The following is a 19,057-nucleotide window of genomic DNA, read 5'->3' on the forward strand; positions in this document are numbered from 1 at the left end:
TAGAAAATTTAATTATGTGGTTGTACATACCAAAACCACGATCTGATGATGAGCCACGCCGTAGTGGGGGACTGCGGAAAATTTCTACCACTTGGTGTTCTTAACGTGCACCTAAATCTAAGTACAAAAAATTATCACCCTGTATGAATATATATATATATATATATATATATATATATATATATATATTGTAAAGACGAAGTGAACTTGGCCGCAGGCGCTCGCAAGGCGGGCGCTCGGGAAGACGACGAAGGGAGAATAGAACAGCCGGCCAAGTTAGTTTATGTATAGGCCCTCTCAAAATCTGTGTTAGGAGTTAGTTGCCCAAATCTCCATTTTGATTATTCGCCTTTACACCTTTGGTACGTTGTTGTGTGTATGTCTTAATTTATCCAGTGTGGCCAATCCCCCTCGTGGGTACGAGCCATGTTTTGAGGCAACAACAACAAGTGAACGGTTTGTGCTTTAGTTTTATTTAGTACTTTCCCCTTATTGTGTCATCTAGCTTGCGTTAAGGGGCTAGTTCGTGGAGTCGACGCGAGTCTGTGTGCTGGCGAGGTCCTGCAGATGTTCTCCTAGGCACGTGCCGTCTCAGTCTACCGATGTTCACGCGTTTCTGAGAATCAAAGATTCCCCACAGAGTCGGTCATTGTTACCTTTGCAGGCACAACTAGGCCGTCAGAGATCAAGGCGTGGCCCTTATTATACAGGGTGGAAGCGCTTTCTACCCGCCCAGTACAATGCGTTCAGTGTTGGCGATATGGTCAAAGTAGTAAGGGATGTAGGTCAGATCTTGTGTGCTGCTTTTGCGGAGAAGGCCACGATGGAAAAACGTGTTACTCTCAGAGTGAACGATGCTGTTTGTGTAAAGGTTCTCACCCTGCAGACTACACGAAATGCCCTGCGAGAGACCAAGAGCTTGAAATTCTACAAATTATAGAACGGAAACGGTGTTCGCGTCATGAAGCTCGTGCACTTGCATTAGAGAAATCATGTGGTTATGCTGAAGCCACTGCTCGTCATTCCGAATGCATGGACGCATCTCTTGGTGATGTTGTAGCTCTGCTGTAGAGAAAGCTATGGCTAAAGCGCTTGCCAGTTTATTTACAAACCTTTCAGAAACTATTTGGCAAGTTCTCACTTCTGAGTTCTCGCAACTTTTGCATGTTACTGCGCGTCCAAGTGTTAATTCTGGAATTACAGTTTCTGAGGAGAATATAGAGAAACACCTATGGGCAGATGCCTCGCCTCGCAGTACTGATGACACTCAAGCTCCCGCTACTCATGTAGAACATGACAGCTTTAACAGTCATGAATCCGCTTCAGATACCATTGAGAACATGGATCTGGATGCTCGAACGCGTAAGCGTCGTGCTTCTCCATACTCCCCGAGGGCTCCTACCCTCCATAAACTACAAGCTGAAAAGATTTAAAATGACAGCTTATCAAAGGATAATTTCCTAAAGGATAACATTCTACCGACGTCAGTTATTACTACCGGAATATCGTCAAAATAGGAAGCTTGAAAGTGCTGCAGTGGAACTGTCGTTCCATTTTTGCTGCAGCCGCAGATCTGTTTTATCTTTGTGAAGAACTTTCTCCTGATTTGATTATTTTGCAAGAAACTTTGTTATGCACAGAAAAAGAGTTTTCATTAAAAAAATTATCGCAGTTTTCGTCTAGATCGCCCTTCTCGCAGAGGGGGATTAGCATTTTTCATCTCAACAAAAATTTGTCATAGAGATATGATTAGTCACCAGTCATTCTCCGCTGAAAGTGAGATTCTAGCATTGGATGTAAAGCTTCCTGGATGCGCCCCATTTTCTATAGTCAATGTTTATTTTCCTTCAGGAGTTCTCAATACAGGTTCTCTTGATGGCGTGGTTGCAGCCTGCAGAAGGGATATAATCACAGCTGGTGATTTTATATCCCCTCACGTAACGTGGGGTTATCGGTCCGACTCTTGTGGTAAACGAGTGTTAGATTGAGTTTCGTCAAATAATCTAAATTCTGTAAATTCGAGAACTCCAACCTTATGTATCTGGCAAATCGCGTTCGGTGTAAGACTTATCTTTTTCCAGCCGCGGGTTGTGTAATTTTTTCCTGGTCTGCTATCACCTCGGCCACATATAGCGACCATCTTCGAATAATTTTTGAAATCATGTGCCCAAATAATTTGGTCGAAAAGCATGTACGCACTTATGTTAATTATACTAAATTTCAAGATTCACTGCGATCAGCTTTAAATAGACAGGTTGGCCTAAATGATGAAGTTAAGGCAGTTATTTTGTGTCAAATGAAAAGTGACAGTTATAAAAAATCCAGGTTCAGTATGCAATCAACTAAATGGGTACTTAATCACCATGGTGGATTCCGGACTGTGAACGCGATTATAGAAGAAGGAAGGCCGCCTGGAGAAAATTACCTTATTACCAATGTCCACGTAATTGGCATGACTATAAATTTGTTGCAGCAACATTCAGGGAAACAGTTGATAAAGCGAAAGAAAATTATAACACCAAACATTACAGTTACCTATCGCCATCTAGTAATAAAAAAGCGCTATTTAGGTTTCTACGGTCTAAAAAGATTGTTTCAGCCCCAATAAATGTAGAGTCTGTTAGCTTAACTTCCACTGAATTGCTACAGTCACTGGAGGAGAGTGCAAAGGGCTTAGAACGTCTACTCACATCAGTTCGCCTCTATCATATATCAGCGCCTGAACCAGCTAATGATTACAGAGCAGAGCACATTAGAAGAATTAATGAGAGTGGTAAAGGTACTGCCAGCTTCAGCCCCAGATCCTGTTGGCATAACTACAGCAATGATAAAATTATTATTCAAACTGTGTCCCCAGGATTTGCTTATTCTTATAAATTTTTCTATTAAAATACCTGGATTCATCCAGATTGGAAGATTGCCAAAAAATTCCGCTACTCAAACAGCCGGGCGATGGATAAACAATAGACAACATTAGACCTATTTCTCTTACCTCAAATCTCGTAAAGTTAATCGAGAGAATTCTGTATGGTCACATCGATAGGTGGATAAGCGAGAACCAAATATAAAGTGACTCTCAAATAGGATGCAGGCCCGGCTGCTCAATTTTGTATGCCCATGTTGACTTGGAGAGTCGAATTCAACTCGCTTGCCGTAACAACCAGTACGCCGCCTTAGTGACATTAGACATTGCGAAGGCTTATGACAGTGTCGACCACAGTACCTTAATCAACAGACTCGAAACTGTGAATCTCCCACAGTATATAATTGCATGGATTCGAAATTTTCTAAGCGGACGAACATTTTATTGCTACCAAAACTATGTTTCTTCTCACAGTTACAAACAGACAATGGGCGTTCCTCAAGGTGCAGTACTTTCCCCCGTAATATTTAATATTTTACTAAATCACATCTCGACACATCATGACGTTCAGGTTTATGTATACGCTGATGATGGTGCATTTCTCTCCGTATCAAATGATATACATAGCCTATATAAAACATTGCAGTCGTATTTGAATCAGATTGAAATTTGACTAAAAGGAATAAAAATGAAGATAAATGTCATCAAAAGTGCAATCATTGTTTTCCCCTTAACGTTTCCTATCCGAATAACACTGTCGTATGACCAGGAGATTATTCCGCAGGTAAAATCTTTACAATATCTGGGAATGATTTACACAGAAAATCTTAATTGGCAGACACACATAGATTACATCGCATCTAAAGGAGCACGCGCTGTTGGTTTATTACGAACAGTCAGCAGCAAACGTTTTGGAATGCGCAGGGGGACCTTGCTGATGATTTATTGTATGTATGCACGCCCCATTCTAGAGTTTAGATGTCTGTTATATTCAAGAGGTCCTACTTATAAGTTCCGCCCTCTAGTTCTTTTAGAACGCGAATCCCTACGTCTATGTCTCGGCCTTTCAAAATTTGTAGCCAATAATATTATTTATCATGAAACACACCTACTTTCTCTTCAAACTTGATTTCGTATACTGGCAGTCCAAACATTACTCAACCTCTATGATTCTCCCTAGAGACGCTCCTACTACATGTTTATTCAAGAACCGGCTGCATTCTTTGAGAATCATTGGTCCAGACTGCATTTTCCCCAGGTAGTTTTTGTGCAGAAGCTATTAGAGCCATTACAAATATCAATCCGTGATGTGGCTTATCAAAATTTACCTGTTGCGACAGTAAGCGTCGAATTCGATATATTTCCTAATAAGGCTAACCTCTTGCCTATTCGATACCTAAAAGGTTTGTTAGATGACCACCTCGAGAACCTCCAAATAAATACAGTAATAGCCCCAGATGCTTCTGTCAGTGAAGAGAAGACAGGAGTGGACATTTTTTCGGCATCATTAAATTGGTCTTTCTCTCTTCGACTACCCGACTTCACGCCAATATTTCAGGCAGAGTTATTGGCGATCATCCTAGCTCTACGAAAACATCCCACATCTATTTATTCAGCTGTAATCTTAACCGACTCCTTCTCAGTTTGCTCGGCTTTATCAGAGCCCCGAATTCATTTATCAACTTCCAAGAATTTCACTCATCCATCCCCCAACATTTACGCCTCATCCATCTGGTGTGGGTGCCAGGGCACGTGGGGCTCATTATAAAAGAGTCAGCAAACGCACTAGCAGCGGCATCTCTTAAAGGCCCGGTACTGAGGATCCTAAGACCTTAAGATACGTCATTTCTGCAAGATTAAAAATATTTTCCGTCCAAGAAGAATACGCCAAATCATGTGTATTAATAACACTGATTTTCAGCACCTTAGATTTTCTTGACACAGCAGATGGTGTTCAACAAGAAAATTTTAAGTTTCATTTACGCGAATGGCGTTGCCGAAAACCAAGGATTAATTTATATTCCCATAGTTCTAGTTTGGCACCTGCTCCTTTATGTTTGTATTGTAATGAACCCGAAACTGTGGATCACTTCTTTTTAGAGTGTCGTAGTTTCACCGCGCATAGACAACGACTTTTAGAAGGTGCCCTCCGCCAACTTGGATTAGCCATTACGCTACCTATCATTCTGTCTCTAGGGGCGTCGGCACTTTGACACTGCAAAAGTAACGTATGTGATGCCATATTTAATTTTGTAATGGAAACAAGGAGACTGTCATGCTAATTTTACTGTTTTATTTTCCACAGCAAACAAAAATTATAATTACAAATTTTAAGATACTATAGCACGAAAATTAATAATAATGATTAGAATTAATTTATTATCCCATTCTTATGTAAGAAAATCCTATTTAAGTATTCATCTTTTTTCTACCCACTGCTGCCCGATTCATGGCCAATCCCCTGTAGTGGGTTGTGCTATATCTATAGGCACGAAACCAAACCAAACCAGTGAACGGGTGCTGTGTCTCTGTCTCCTCTGATCCTTTACAATGGCGCAGTCTACAATGAACCTGCTTTAAGACGTTCCAGCCTGAAGTGTTCTCGCACGTTTCTTCGGCGTGCCGGGTCTCACCTTCCCAGGAACGCGGTTCAAGCTACCTCGGGTATGGAGACCGCCACCATACCACCGTCGCAAGTCGCCGTTGCATCATCTGGGGACGGCGTCCAAGGCTCCTTGGTGGCTGTAGGAGAGGGATGTTCGGATAACCTCGTCTACGCCATCGCCGAGCTGACACAACAGCTCCAGGTTATGACAACCGCTTTCGCGTCCGTCAGCGGTTGTGTCCTGCCTGGGAACACCGTCCACGCTTCCCTGAAGCCGGCTTTCGTGGAAATACCGACGTTTCGCGGCTTTCAAGACGACGTCATCTTTTGGGGTCGCAACATCAATGCCTTGGTTAATCGTCATGCCTGGCCAGACCACACAAGATGGCTTGTTGCAGCGAAACGAGTGTGTGGTGCCGCCAAGGCATGAGACAACTACGCAACCATCAAACAGGGGTCGTGGCCTGAATGTAGTGCAGATCTGATGGCTGCTTTCGGCCCGCTTCCTTATGCCTGCAGTTCTTCGCACGACGCTCCCGATAGCTACCGCTTCGATCCTGCGGCAGGTGTGCCCAGCAACGCCTCGACAGGGAGACCTGCAGGCTGCCTCGCCGTAGGCGCCGGCCCACCGGGTGCCGCCGTCGGCTTCAATCCAGACGGTGGGATGCCCATGGCTACTACCGCTCCTCAACCTACCCTCAACCTAATCCTCAACCTACCCTATCAGCTCCACCACATCCTCTAAACACGTAGCAGAGCACCACTGCTGCTTCGATTTGGCAGTCTACACCAGCCGACGTACTGCGGCTGCAACCCAGTGATGCTCGGAAGCCGCTTCATTCATCAATGCCGGAGCACATGGAGGCACTGGCTCCTTCTGTACTTGAACATCTAGCTCTCCAGGAACCAGATATGTACCCGGATCGCAGCAGGCAGAACCGTCCGACCCCACCAGATGCTAGCATTTCAACGCAGTCATTTGCCGAATGCGTCGCTGTTGGCCCCGCACTGAGTAAGGCCTCGCTGAAAGAAACGAAGGCAAGTAACATGGCTGACGCCAACCTCATCGAAGACCTACCCGTACGCGAAAGACACGAAAGACGCACGCGACGCACAATAGGCCGGAAGACGCTCAAGAGCCCATTGCAAGGTAGCATCGCAAGAGACCGCAAGGGAAACGCAAGGAAGCAGATGCACAAGCAACCGTCGGCTTCAAAGCGGACTACCCTTATACAACCTTCGAGCGAATCAGCAGCAGTTGGTATTTCGTCGAGCTCAGCGTATTCGAGCACATCGGTGAGACTTCGATCAGCCAGCGGCAACAGTACAAAAACGCACGCAACAGCTGAGCAGAGCAGCTGTGCATTGTAGAGAATATCTTGCGATACGTGTCTATCTGCGGCGGGATAATCGTCGGCGAAACCTGCGACCAGCGTGCAACAGTCAGTGCCTCCCGCCAGATAAGCTGGTTGCGCGCTGGACGGCTCACCATCGACGACCTGACTCCCTGGACAAGTTGCTTGGTTGCAAGCGCGCCAGAAACTTGCAACGCGGCCGAGAGTAAAGACGAAGTAAACTTGGCCGTGGGCGCTCGCAAGGTGGGCGTTGGCGAAGACGACGAAGGGAGAACGAGTGCTGTGTCTCTGTCTCCTTGATTTCATGACATGCTATATATATATATATATATATATATATATATATAGGTTTGTTAGACTACCTAGAATGTTGAAAAATCTCCGTCGTAGATGGCACAATTCCAGCCCTTGCACTGGATTAGTGGAAGATGTGGACATGCGCGAGAAATCGAAAAGAATAATGTAGAAATACACATAATTGCAGCAATAAGTTTTTAATTAATCACTTTACGACATATATTCCAATTTGAGAATTGTAGCCGCTGGGTTCGCAATGCTGTATACACTTGGAACGAATTGTCACAATGAACGCAGTTTCGAGATATTAGTTCCCGAAGCGTGCAACAAAATACTTTGGCGGTTCAGAGATTTGTGCGCTTTAAAGAATAAAACGATGTTTTGCTAGAAAAGTAAATGGAGCAGTGTTTTCACTATAAACTCGACGGCGCATATCCCAAGACAGGCTTTTTAAAGTGTCTGCACTGTCAAAATATTACCTTATATATATATATATATATATATATATATATATATGTATTGCAATACCATGGTCGAGACGATGCTTTATTCCAAGAAGGAAACATGATGCCGACACCAACACGAACACTAGCCGATGATTGCTGATGGCTTTGTACAGATGAAGATGAAGTCCGCGTAAATGCTTACATTAATTTCCCCCGTGGACGGAAGCGGCCAGCCATTGTCCTAGCGCTACGTAAACTTCCTGCAAATCAATCAACAGCTGTCGTAGTTACAGATTCTCTATCGGTATGTGTGTCGCTTTCCACGGAAACGAATGCAGCTCTCCTTAGCTTGTTTCACAATTTAGTCCCTAAAAGTTTACAAAAAATTAACTTGCTGTGGGTTCCTGGACACCGCGGTTTATATCTAAACGAAATGGCCGATTTATTAGCAAGAACGTCTCTAAGTGGGCCTTTGATCCCTGTTTTACCGGATACTTCTTACGTCACTGCATCGAGATACAGAAAATTTTGTTTGCAAAATGATTTAAGCAACTTACCGCTGAAACCATCTACAGACTTTCAGCATCTAGGTTTTTGCTGGAATAACAGTGGTGCACTTCTCGGCAGTTGGAAGTTACTTACACCAGACTACGCTGTCGCATCCCGCAATTGAATTTTTATTTACATAGAGCTGGTCTCACGATGTCCCCTCTATGTCACAACTGTAAGGAAATTGAATCAATAGAACATTACTTTTTATCATGCAGACGCTATTCACGCCACAGAAAATTATTACTGGAAGCTCCACTTTACAAAATTGGATTAGGTTTAACATACCAGTATTGTTATCATTGGGGGCTTCAGCACTAGGCTATAGTCACAGAGACGTGTGGTGCGCAGTATTTAATTTCTTAACTGAAACAAAACGATTACCCTGCTAATTATTGTATTTGTATTCTACACATCAGATGCATTCATATCACCTAAATTGATTTCTCCAAATTGTTTTGTTAATATTACCTCCCTCTGATTGTAACAATTCTTCACTTTCACCTTTTTCAGTCAGTCTGACTGCTCGCTCGCGTGCTAATCTGGTTAGTGCGACATCTGTCTTTTTGTCTTTTACTTGGCATTTCTTGTTTTCTTGTTTTAAAATATGAATTTTCTTTAGCATTCCCACTGCCGCCCGATTCTTGGCCTATCCCCCTTAGTGGGTGCGTGCCATAACGGAGGTACATCATCATCATCATCATCAAGCGGCCAGCCTGGCCACGCATTAGATCTTGGAACGGAGATGAAAGGGCTTCAGGCGGGAAGCGTGCACGATCTCTGTTACGCGGCAGCGTCGGTCAGTTGGGGCATCAACATTTGTAACGCGATAGTTAACTGGCGAGTTAGGTCTGCTCTATGACTTTGTAGGGGCCAATATATCTAAACTAAAGCTTCTCACATAAACCAGGTGTTTGTACTCACGTCCATAGGAGCACATAGTCACGCCAGCAGCAGTGGGACGAGCTCTGCGAATCCATTGACGGACAGATGCGCAATGGCAAGTCCTGGGGTATGCTGAAGCACCTTCTCGACGAAAGCGGCTCCAAGTCAAATCAGAAGCATACGTTGGCCCGTGCCCTTCACGAAGCCACCAGGTCTCACACGGTTGATGTACTCGTCTCCAAGCTCATTCAGAAGTACCTGCCCATCCGGCGCGACGGGGATCCGGCGATCCAACTCCCTGACTACCGAGGCCCTCCTCGCCCCGAGCTGGACGAAGACTTCTCCGTTGCCGAGGTCAGACAGGCCATCTTCGCGCTCAACCGCAAGTCTGCGCCGGGTCCGGACGGAGTCACCAACAGAATGTTGAGAAACCTCGACGACCCGTCGATTGTCTTTCTCACCGAGAAGATCAACGAGTCCTGGAAGAGCGGCGTGGTTCCTGCAGAATGGAAGTCGGCCTGCACGGTGCTGATTCCCAAGCCCGGCAAGGCCCCGAACATCGAGAACCTGAGGCCGATTTCTCTAACCTCCTGCGTCGGCAAGGTCATGGAGCGCGTCGTCCTCAACAGACTCAACGGGTACCTCGAAGACAACGACGTTTACACGTACAACATGATCGGGTTCCGCGCCGGACTCTCGACGCAGGATGCAATGAAACTAATCAAGCATCAGATCGTGGACGGCCGTTCCAGAGACGTCAAGGCTCTGCTCGGTCTGGACCTCGAGAAGGCTTTCGACAACGTGCTCCACGCCTTTATCGTCAAGACCATTTCAGACATAGGTCTCGGTTCCAGATTCCACAGCTACGTAAGCTCTTTTTTAACGGACAGGAAGGCCGAATCTTCGCATTGGAGACTTCCGCTCCGAAGATGTGCCCCTCGGAGCACGGGGCCCTCCTCAGGGCGCCGTAATCTCCCCCACACTATTTAACATCTGTATGATTGGTCTTTCCGAGAGGTTGGCATGCGTTGAGGACGTCAAGCACACCATCTACGCCGACGACATTACCATCTGGTGCGCCGGGGGATGCGAGGGCAGAGTCGAAGAAGCCATGCAGGAGGCGATCGACGTGATCGAGGAGTATCTCCGCCCCACCGGACTTCGGTGCTCCCCCGCCAAGTCGGAGCTTCTGCTTTACAGAAAAGAGAAGGGAAGAAGACCGAACGATTGGAAGCCAGTCTCCGAAAGCAACATCTGTCTTCACACTTGTGATGGAGGGGTGATACCCAGGGTCGACGTCATTCGGGTCCTGGGCATGTTTGTCGAATTCAACGGCGGGAACGGAACGGCTCTCCGCAAGATCATCGCAAAGACGGACAACGCCTTCCGCCGTCGTTAGCAGAATCGCAAACAGACACAGAGGCATGAAGGAAGCCAATCTCCTCACCCTTATCAACGCCTTCGTATTATGCCACTTCACGTACACGATTTCTATGCACAACTGGCTCAGAGCGGAGCGAGACAAGCTCAATGCTCTCATCCGCAAAGTAGTCAAAAGGGCTCTCGGGCTACCCATTAGGACCCATACCGAAGATCTCCTCAAGCTGGGGGTACACAACACCGCCGAGGAGATTGCCGAAGCCCAAGAACGTGCGCAACTCGCTCGCCTGACCACCACAGCGGCAGGTAAACGCATCCTCGAGGAGCTGGGTTACCCTCCTGTGGTATCTTCGAGGGTCAGTACCCCGATCCCTAGGTGCATTCGAGACAAGTTCGAAGTGGCCCCCGTGCCTCGAAACGTCCATCCCGTTCCACACGAGGGCAGACGCAAGGCGAGAGCAGTAGCAATTCTGAAACAGATCTATCAACAAGGCATCAGAGCACGCTTCGTCGACGCCGCGGAGTACAGCGATGGAAAGACCTTTGCCGTCGTCGTGGTCGACTCCAGCGGCAAGCTTTCCAATAGCGCTTCAATTCGCACTTCAGACCCCGAAGTCGCCGAGCAAGCCGCCATCGCCCTCGCCCTGCTAGACGGTCGTGGATCTGAGATCTACAGCGATTCCAAAACGGCAGTTAGGGCTTTTCAGAAGGGTCGCATCGCCGAGCAGGCTGCTCGTCTTCTTAGCGTCTCCAATCCGGATGCTCTCACGCATCATTCGATTCACTGGTTTCCCGCTCACGTAGGGTCGGTCGAGGGTGCTCCCCCGAACCTCAATGAGTCTGCTCACGAGGCTGCGCGCTACCTCACCGACCGCGTTTCCTCTGTAAGGAGAGCCGACACCCCTCCCCCCTACGGCCAAGGGATGCTCCCGCTACTCACAACGAGGTGACAAAATTTTTCTACATGTCCAGAAGGGTCTTTCCACCCCCTCACCCCAAATTGAATAGGGCGCAAGCTGTTTCGCTTAGACTTTTACAGACCGGCACATATCCGTGTCTGGCCGTTCTGCACGAAGTTTACCCCTGACGTATATCGCGACGACGCCTGCCCTTCCTGGGGCAGACCTCCACTCTAGCACACATGCTCTGGGAGTGCGGGTCGAGATACCCAAGTTCAGAAAGATGAGTGGGACTACGCTTCTGCGTAGCCCCGCTCTAGACAAGCAAATCCTGGCTGTCCGGCGTGCCCGCGACCGGGCCGGTGGGCTAGACCTGCCGGTCCCGACGTGGACTAGCCGGGTGCGCGACGAGTTCGCGTCCTCGCCGGACCTGTAATAAAAGTTATTTCACTCACTATTTCCACGAGAGCATGAACCCACGCGCACTGTGTGTATGTGTTAGTGTGTGTCCTGCCTCATGCTCCCTCGCACTGACTCATTGACCTGATCACCTTCATCCGTGATCGCTATGCACAAGCGAAAGTTGCTAGTGCTTAACCAACAGTATACTAGACGCGTGTCCATGGACACGAATTATGTCCTGCAGTTTTCGACTAATCATAATGGGCAAGTTTTAGTTAAATTACAATTTTGCTATTGAAATTCACCTGGAAGGCAGAAATTGTCTTAGTGAGCAATCAGTGACACACATGAAGAATATCCCAAGCATGATTGGCAAATACGCATAGAGCATAACAGAATGCTGAGCCTCACCATGAGCGGAGGCTTGAAACCGAAAAAACACGCCATAACGAAAGAAGAGCGGTGACGACACCTTGAAGTTCCCCGCACTAGCTCCGTTGACGTCACGAATTTGGACAGCATCTTGGACTATTTAATTATTTATCGATAACGAAGGATGGCATTGCATCGTAAACGACTCAAGGATTCGACCTAGCAAGTGTTGAAACCTTTTTCAACGCCGAAAGCGACGCAAACACGGGGAAATGCTTCTCAATCTGCGACGGCGCGCTGACGCAATGATGCTGCAGTTGAAACGCGAAATTTTACCAGGTAGTCGTTGACCTTCGTCTTCTCTGCCATTACCTAGTGATTCTCAGCCTAATATACGAAAATTGAACATCTGAGTAATTGGTTCACCAGTTTATATGATAACGTCCTTAGGGCACAACGCTGCCTTAGAGCGGCACTGATGCGAGTGTTTTTCAGCAAGGTTTCAGCCTAGATGTCACCTCTATATGTTATAACCGACGAAGGATGGCGGGCCGCGCTTCGGCAGCAGAGAAAAAAGGCGTGGCATGTACATGTACCTAAATATATGCGGAAATTTTTGCGCACGGGACGCCGGGCCGGATTTTCTGCGACGCACGGGCCCTTAACGATGCCGCGTTAAAACAGGCGGTGCGCGCACCTGTTTCTTCCACTTCATGCGCCTGTTCTGGTACCAGGTCTTGACCTGCAGTTGCGTGAGTCCCAGCAACCCGCGCCAAGTCGGCGCGGTCGGGGGTGGACAGGTACTTCTGCGAGTCGAAGCGCCGCTCGAGGCCCATCAACTGGCCCTCTGTGAACACGGTCCGGTTACGCCGCGCCTTGCGCAGCTCGCGGCCTGCCTGCAGAGCGTCGCTGGCCGCCGCCGAAGGGCTCAGGGGCAGGACGGGTGCCTGCGCTGAGTGCTGGTGCTGTACGGGACCAGCAAGGGCTGCTTCCACCGAAGACACCGCTGGACTGAGCGGGAACGCAGACGAAGGCCACGAGGCGCCTCCGCTTGACAGGTACGCGGCGCTGAGGTCTGGGTAACCGGCTGAAAAGAAAGGCATATAGGTCCTTTGTATGGGGGGTGCGAATGGTAGGTTTGGAATCCGAATCGCATGCTACAAATCGAATAGTTATAGAAGCGAACCGTATCGAATAGTGTCAGAAGCGAATCGAATCGAGTAGCGAATAATGTACAGCTTTTTCACACCGTTAATATCAAACAATTTTCACGTCCTAGTATTCACAACATTAAAAAGGTTCTGTAATTACACTGCACAATATAAAGCATGCTTTATTTAAAGTACAAGGGCAGCGTTGGGAACACTTAACCAAGATTAAAAATGACATCCGCGTTTTCAGCGTTCGAAACATGGAATGACCTACCACATATTCACTTAAACGATCATCTTTGAATGCACTCAAACATGAATTGAAATGTTTTATTTTGTGTAGTTTCATGCTCGATACTTCCTTGCTTATTGTCACTTACCAATATATTGCATTTCGCGCATCCAGTTGTTTCCCTTGTACTTTTTGCATTAACCCTCGTCTTGTATACACTTTTTTTTTCTTCTTTTACCGAGGAACCCGTTACAGTCTTTGACTTTGGGACCCTCGTCCGCATACTGTCTGTACACAATCATTGCTTGTTACCCGCCGTGGTGGCTTAACTATATGGCCTTACACTGCTAGGCACGAGATCGTGGGATCAAAACTCGGCCGCAGCGGCCGCATTTCGGGGAGAGCGGAATCCAAAAACGCCCGTGTCCAGTGCATTGGGGCACGTAAAAGATCCCCAGGTAGTCAAAATTAATCCGGAGTCCCTCATTACGGCGTGCCTCATGATGAGATCGTGGCTTTGGTACGTAAAACCCCATAATTTAACAGAATTTTAGGGGCGAAGCTCCTTATGGTCGAGCCTTGTCCCGCGTCGCGCCGTCGTGGCCACGCTAGTACTCGCCGCTCCCGCTAGAGGCGCAGCTGTGCTCTCTTTCTCTCTCGTTGCCGACGCTCTCTCTCTCCCTCTCTCGTAGGTAGCTAGGAGCGCTGCGGTGCACAAGGGCGTTCGTTTCTCTTTCTCTCTCGTTCCCGACGCGTGCTCTCTCTCTCGTCCGTAGCTAGGGGCGCTGCGGTGCACAAGGGCGTTCGTTTCTCTCTCTCTCTCTCTCGTTCCCGAGGCGCTCTCTCTCTCGCTCTCGTCCTTAGCCAGGGGCGCTGCGGTGCACAAGGGCGTTCGTTTCTCTCTCTCTCTCGTTCCCGAGGCGCTCTCTCTCTCGCTCTCGTCCTTAGCCAGGGGCGCTGCGGTGCACAAGGGTGTTCGTTCCCGACGCAACGGCTCCGTCCACTGTTATGTAATTTACACTGTGAACGGAATGAGAGTTATCGCACCTTTGCGCCAATTTTATGCTCGATCGTGCACAGGCGACTACTAATGCATTCAAAAACTGTTCGAAGATATTCGCGTTTTAGAATAGAGAGTATATTCTATTCGAGGACCGAATCGAATTAGACAATATTTGACTCACGTTCCGAAAGTTTCGAGTATTCACACACCCCTTTGTACAACCTGGTGCACTAAGAACGCTCACGCTTCCGATTAACGCTCGATTAATAGGAACGAAGCTTCCGTAAGAGTTTGTATGCCTTAGTACCATTACTTTCGAATTAAGGGACGAATGCGTACTAACGACTCGGTAAAGTGAAAGCGGCATAAATAGCACTCCATCCCCCTCTCTCTTCCTATCGGCTAGTGTACAACAATCGCCTCATCCGAGCTGCCCACTTGACTGTTGTGTTTATTTTTATTTCTTGCAACTTTCGATTAGGTTGCTGCGCATGGTACGTTAGGGCAACCACACCATCGATAGCAGATTCCGACAAAGGTATATATTATCACAAAGTTCACAGATTCTGCGCAGAATCCTTGGCCCGTATTGTTACAAGCAGTCCCCGCACACTGAAGGAGGGCCTCACAAGACGATGAGGAGGAAGGTCGGCAAGGTCATTGTGGTTGTTAATCCACCACTTTGAAAAATCTAATTGAGTGATGGCCGCTGCGGAGCTGTGCTGTATGGAGTTGTTACCTCCACAAGGTGTGACGGAGATAAGGAGTAGGTTAATACAAGTACACACACACACACACACACACACACACACACACACACACAACACACACACACACACACACACACACACACACACACACACACACACACACACACACACACACACACACACACACACACACACAACACACACACACACACACACACACACACACACACACACACACACACACACACACACACACACACCACATGCATGCACGCACGCACGCGCACTAACGATTTACTGGTATCGGTTCTTACGAACGAATGTAGCATAACAGCTTTCTGTGAAGACGTCGGAAGTTTCTCTTCTTCTTTGCTTATCATGTCTGTCAGCGAAAGAGGGAAGAAATGCGAAATTAGAGCGCAGCTGTTTAGGTGTTTTGAATTCGCTATATACATTGAGGCAAGGAATTTTAATCTGAACGGCAGGGTCCTCTCGGCGCGGCGCTGAGCCTCTGCTCGGGCAGCTCGTTTAGCAGCAGCGGCAGACGAAGCACTTCCACTGGTGGCGTCGCTCATTGTTCAGAAAGAAAGCGTGACCTACATGCTTAGTACTCTGAGCACTAAAGTTCCGGCATTGCCCCAATGTGGCGATCATCTGAAACCACAATCATGCGAGGTTTAGCAGATTTCTTCGCATAACTAGTCTGTCCTTTTCATGGGCACAACAAAAGCCCAAATAGAGTAGTTGGAGAGGTTGACGTCAACATCTGACGCAATTACTTTTCTCTTACTTTTTTTTCTTTAGTTAGTGCGTAATGGGCATGTTAGCGACGTTAAGTGGTGCCGACAACTTTTCTTTCTGCACAAAAGAAATTAGCAAAGCGTAATGCCGTAAGTTCTTACTTCCGTAAGCATCGGCGTTCATGTTGCACTTGGTGTCTCGACACAATAGCAGGAAGAAAGGACAATTCTTAACGTACATAGTACATGTGTTGCTTCCTTACACAAATTCTGTTACTTTTCTTTATATGAAAAAAAAAAGGAAAAGCGGCTTTGTGGAATATACAACGCGCATTGGCCAGCATGACTCGCTTTTGTTTTAAAAGCGAAGTTTTCTTTGTGACAAAGTCGGGTGGATTTTGATGCTGTGATCTGTCTGACTGTGCAGAGGAGTAATGCGAATAGGTCAAATGTGTAGAGCAGGTGTTGTGCAATTGGGTGTAGAGGAAGCGAGCGTGAGGACAGGACATCCGTGAACGATCGGTGGCAAAAGGATGCCCCCAGCAATGTGTGTTGTGTAGCACTACGGTCTTGCGCACATTCTAGTGCCCTTTCCAGCCCAGCCGTCCACTACAAAAAAAAAGAAAAAAAAAAAGCCGGAAGATCCCACGTCCTGTGGGAATCGATGTTATGCGAAGCAGCGTGAGGGGGGCCTGCCAAGTTAACGAAACGACCATGGGAGAACCAAGACATAGGCGGCTGTTTCATTACCTACATGACACGCATGTCATGACATTCATATGTCATGACCTATCTTATATGTTCGTCATGCACTCTTGTCATACTATGCAAATTTTGGTACATACCAAGTTAACGAAGCTATCATGAGAACACCAAGACGTAGGCGTAGGACAAGGTGTAGGACATTTTCGAGGAAAACAAATATACTGCGCAAGATTCAAACAAGGACGAAGTGAGGGACACGGACAAGTGTAGGACATTGCAGCTTAGATTCAGCTTAAGAAGCGACGCTGTGATGGGCCATGGCATCGCACTCCGAAGAGGCAACGGCAGCATCACCAATTGATTTTGGCAGGGCGACGAAACGGAGACCGGATTAAGAAAGCGTTTCGACGACACTACAGTGAAAATCACACGCATCTAGAAACATTAACCATAAATACGTGAAAAAGTGGACGTAGAAGCAAATTTATCATTAACATCAAGCTTATATGACCTTAGTGTATCTATGTGCCTGGACATAGCGTCTCAGCTTTTTTTTTTTTTTTCAGACGCTTTTTTGGAGCCTAATACAGCGCAGCTATGTAATTATGTGGCTTAAGTTTAAGACTGAGTATATATCGCTTATGGGACTTCATTTTCAAAGTAAGTGCGTTTGACTTATTCGTATAAAGGTTTACTTTAAATTTCGGTGTGTTCTTGCATGATTTCATTCATGTGCTCTTCATTGGATGCATTCTATAAAAGGAGTAGCCAGCGCCAATTGAAGGTACCAACGTCTCCTATATATATATATATATATATATATATATATATATATATATATATATATACACCAGCCAAAGAAGGAACGTTATATTGAAATTGACCGCAATTCGCAAGAGCGTTGTTAATGAAACTGGCAATATTTCTCGAAGCTAGAGAAGAGGCCAACGGCTTCCTGCAGCAAATTCTTCCTCGGTCGGTGTATCGGCAGCCCGATAGGGAGGCGCAAGAGCGGTGGCTTCCTTTTTTTTCGCAGCCACCGCGAAGAGACCTCCCGCCTTGACCTCGCTCGAATGGTCTTCACAGGGCGGTCATCGATCTTCCTGGGGCCGCCGTGATTCTTGAACCCGGTTGCATACCGCAGTCCGGCTTTTCCCGGCCGAAGCGCACACCGCTGGTCGGCGCATTGAACAGCGCCTGCAGATGCAAGCCACTCCATAGGAAGGACGCGCCCCAGCGCCCCTCGGCGGCACAGACCACACGAATGCGCGTCGAACGCTGCGGGGCTTTAAGAAGAAAGAAGACAGGGGAGTGACCAGAAGGTGGCTTCGAGGAGCCAAGAGCCGAGCGTCGCTTGGATGCGCGCGAAGGGGACGTCCGGTTTAGCTCGAAGAAGCGTGGTTATTGGGCGGCGATTGTATCTTAGACGGAGCGTGCGACCGTGGACAACTATACACAGTTTGCGCAGCGTTCGGGAAGCAGGTGATAAAATGATGATGAAAGGGCTTGACTGGAGGTATAGCGAGGTTTGCTGCATGCACCGTCAGCCGCAATCACGTAAAGGGGATCCCCCGTTCCAGGCAGGCGGTTACGCGAGGTCCTTGATTCTCGGGACCACCTCCCGGCCACCGCGAAAGCACGCGGACGGAACTCGAAAGAGTTTAACACGAAGTGGCCCCCAGTATAGTGTTTGCTTTTCGAGGGCAATCGCACGGGACGTCACGCGATGGCCGTGGTCCGAAAAGGACCGGTCAGCGGACGATGATGCGCGGACGCGCCGGCCCTGTCTTCCTGGTAGACAAGTGACACCGCAGAATCGACCTCCTGTGTGCAGCAATCTCCTTTCCTCTTCTCTAAAAGCAGTGACGTCATGATGACTCCATAGGCGACTCCCCGTTCGCACCTGCTTCTGACGCGCTATAGCTGTTGCCGCGTTGCGACACCAAGGGATTCCACCGGGCCCCCGCCTATTAGTGGGCATGCGCGCATGTTTTAGCGATGCGTAGCGCGCAGAAACTCAGCTAGTGTTCCGATCAATTTCACTATAACGTTCCTCCGTTGGCTGATGCACTGGACCAAGTTTCTGTATCAAAATACATCTTCAGCTTTCATTAAACTCTCTCTGTGTCGCTCTGTATAAGTTTACACACCGGCGTATATACTTCATATCTACACGATTGCACAACGTATATATATATATATATATATATATATATATATATATATATATATATATATTGCATTCCTACATTGTACATATTGTGCACATGGCCATCTGATGTAAGCAGCTGGCAACTACTCAATTGTAAAGGAAGCGCAGAATTTGCCAAGGTAATCAATTGCGTAATGTCCTTGCTCAACATTGTGAATGATACTGAAAGAAGGTTAATTTTTTATTATGACGTTCGAATTTTGATTTGGTTTGATACTTGAGCCCTGTATGTGGTCAATGAAGCTTCTTTC

General features: G+C 47.4%; 1 protein-coding gene across 1 annotated transcript; it reads right to left on the reverse strand.

The window, feature by feature from the left end:
• Positions 1-12,714: 12,714 nt before the first annotated feature.
• On the reverse strand, positions 12,715-13,156 carry LOC119448730 (homeobox protein BarH-like 1). Its single transcript, XM_049664249.1, is given in 2 exon segments — positions 12,715-12,816; positions 12,818-13,156. Coding segments are annotated over 2 exon segments (441 nt in total).
• Between the last annotated feature and the right edge of the window lie 5,901 nt (positions 13,157-19,057).

Source organism: Dermacentor silvarum, chromosome 1, assembly GCF_013339745.2.
Source record: "Dermacentor silvarum isolate Dsil-2018 chromosome 1, BIME_Dsil_1.4, whole genome shotgun sequence".
NCBI classification, from domain to species: Eukaryota; Metazoa; Arthropoda; class Arachnida; order Ixodida; family Ixodidae; genus Dermacentor; species Dermacentor silvarum.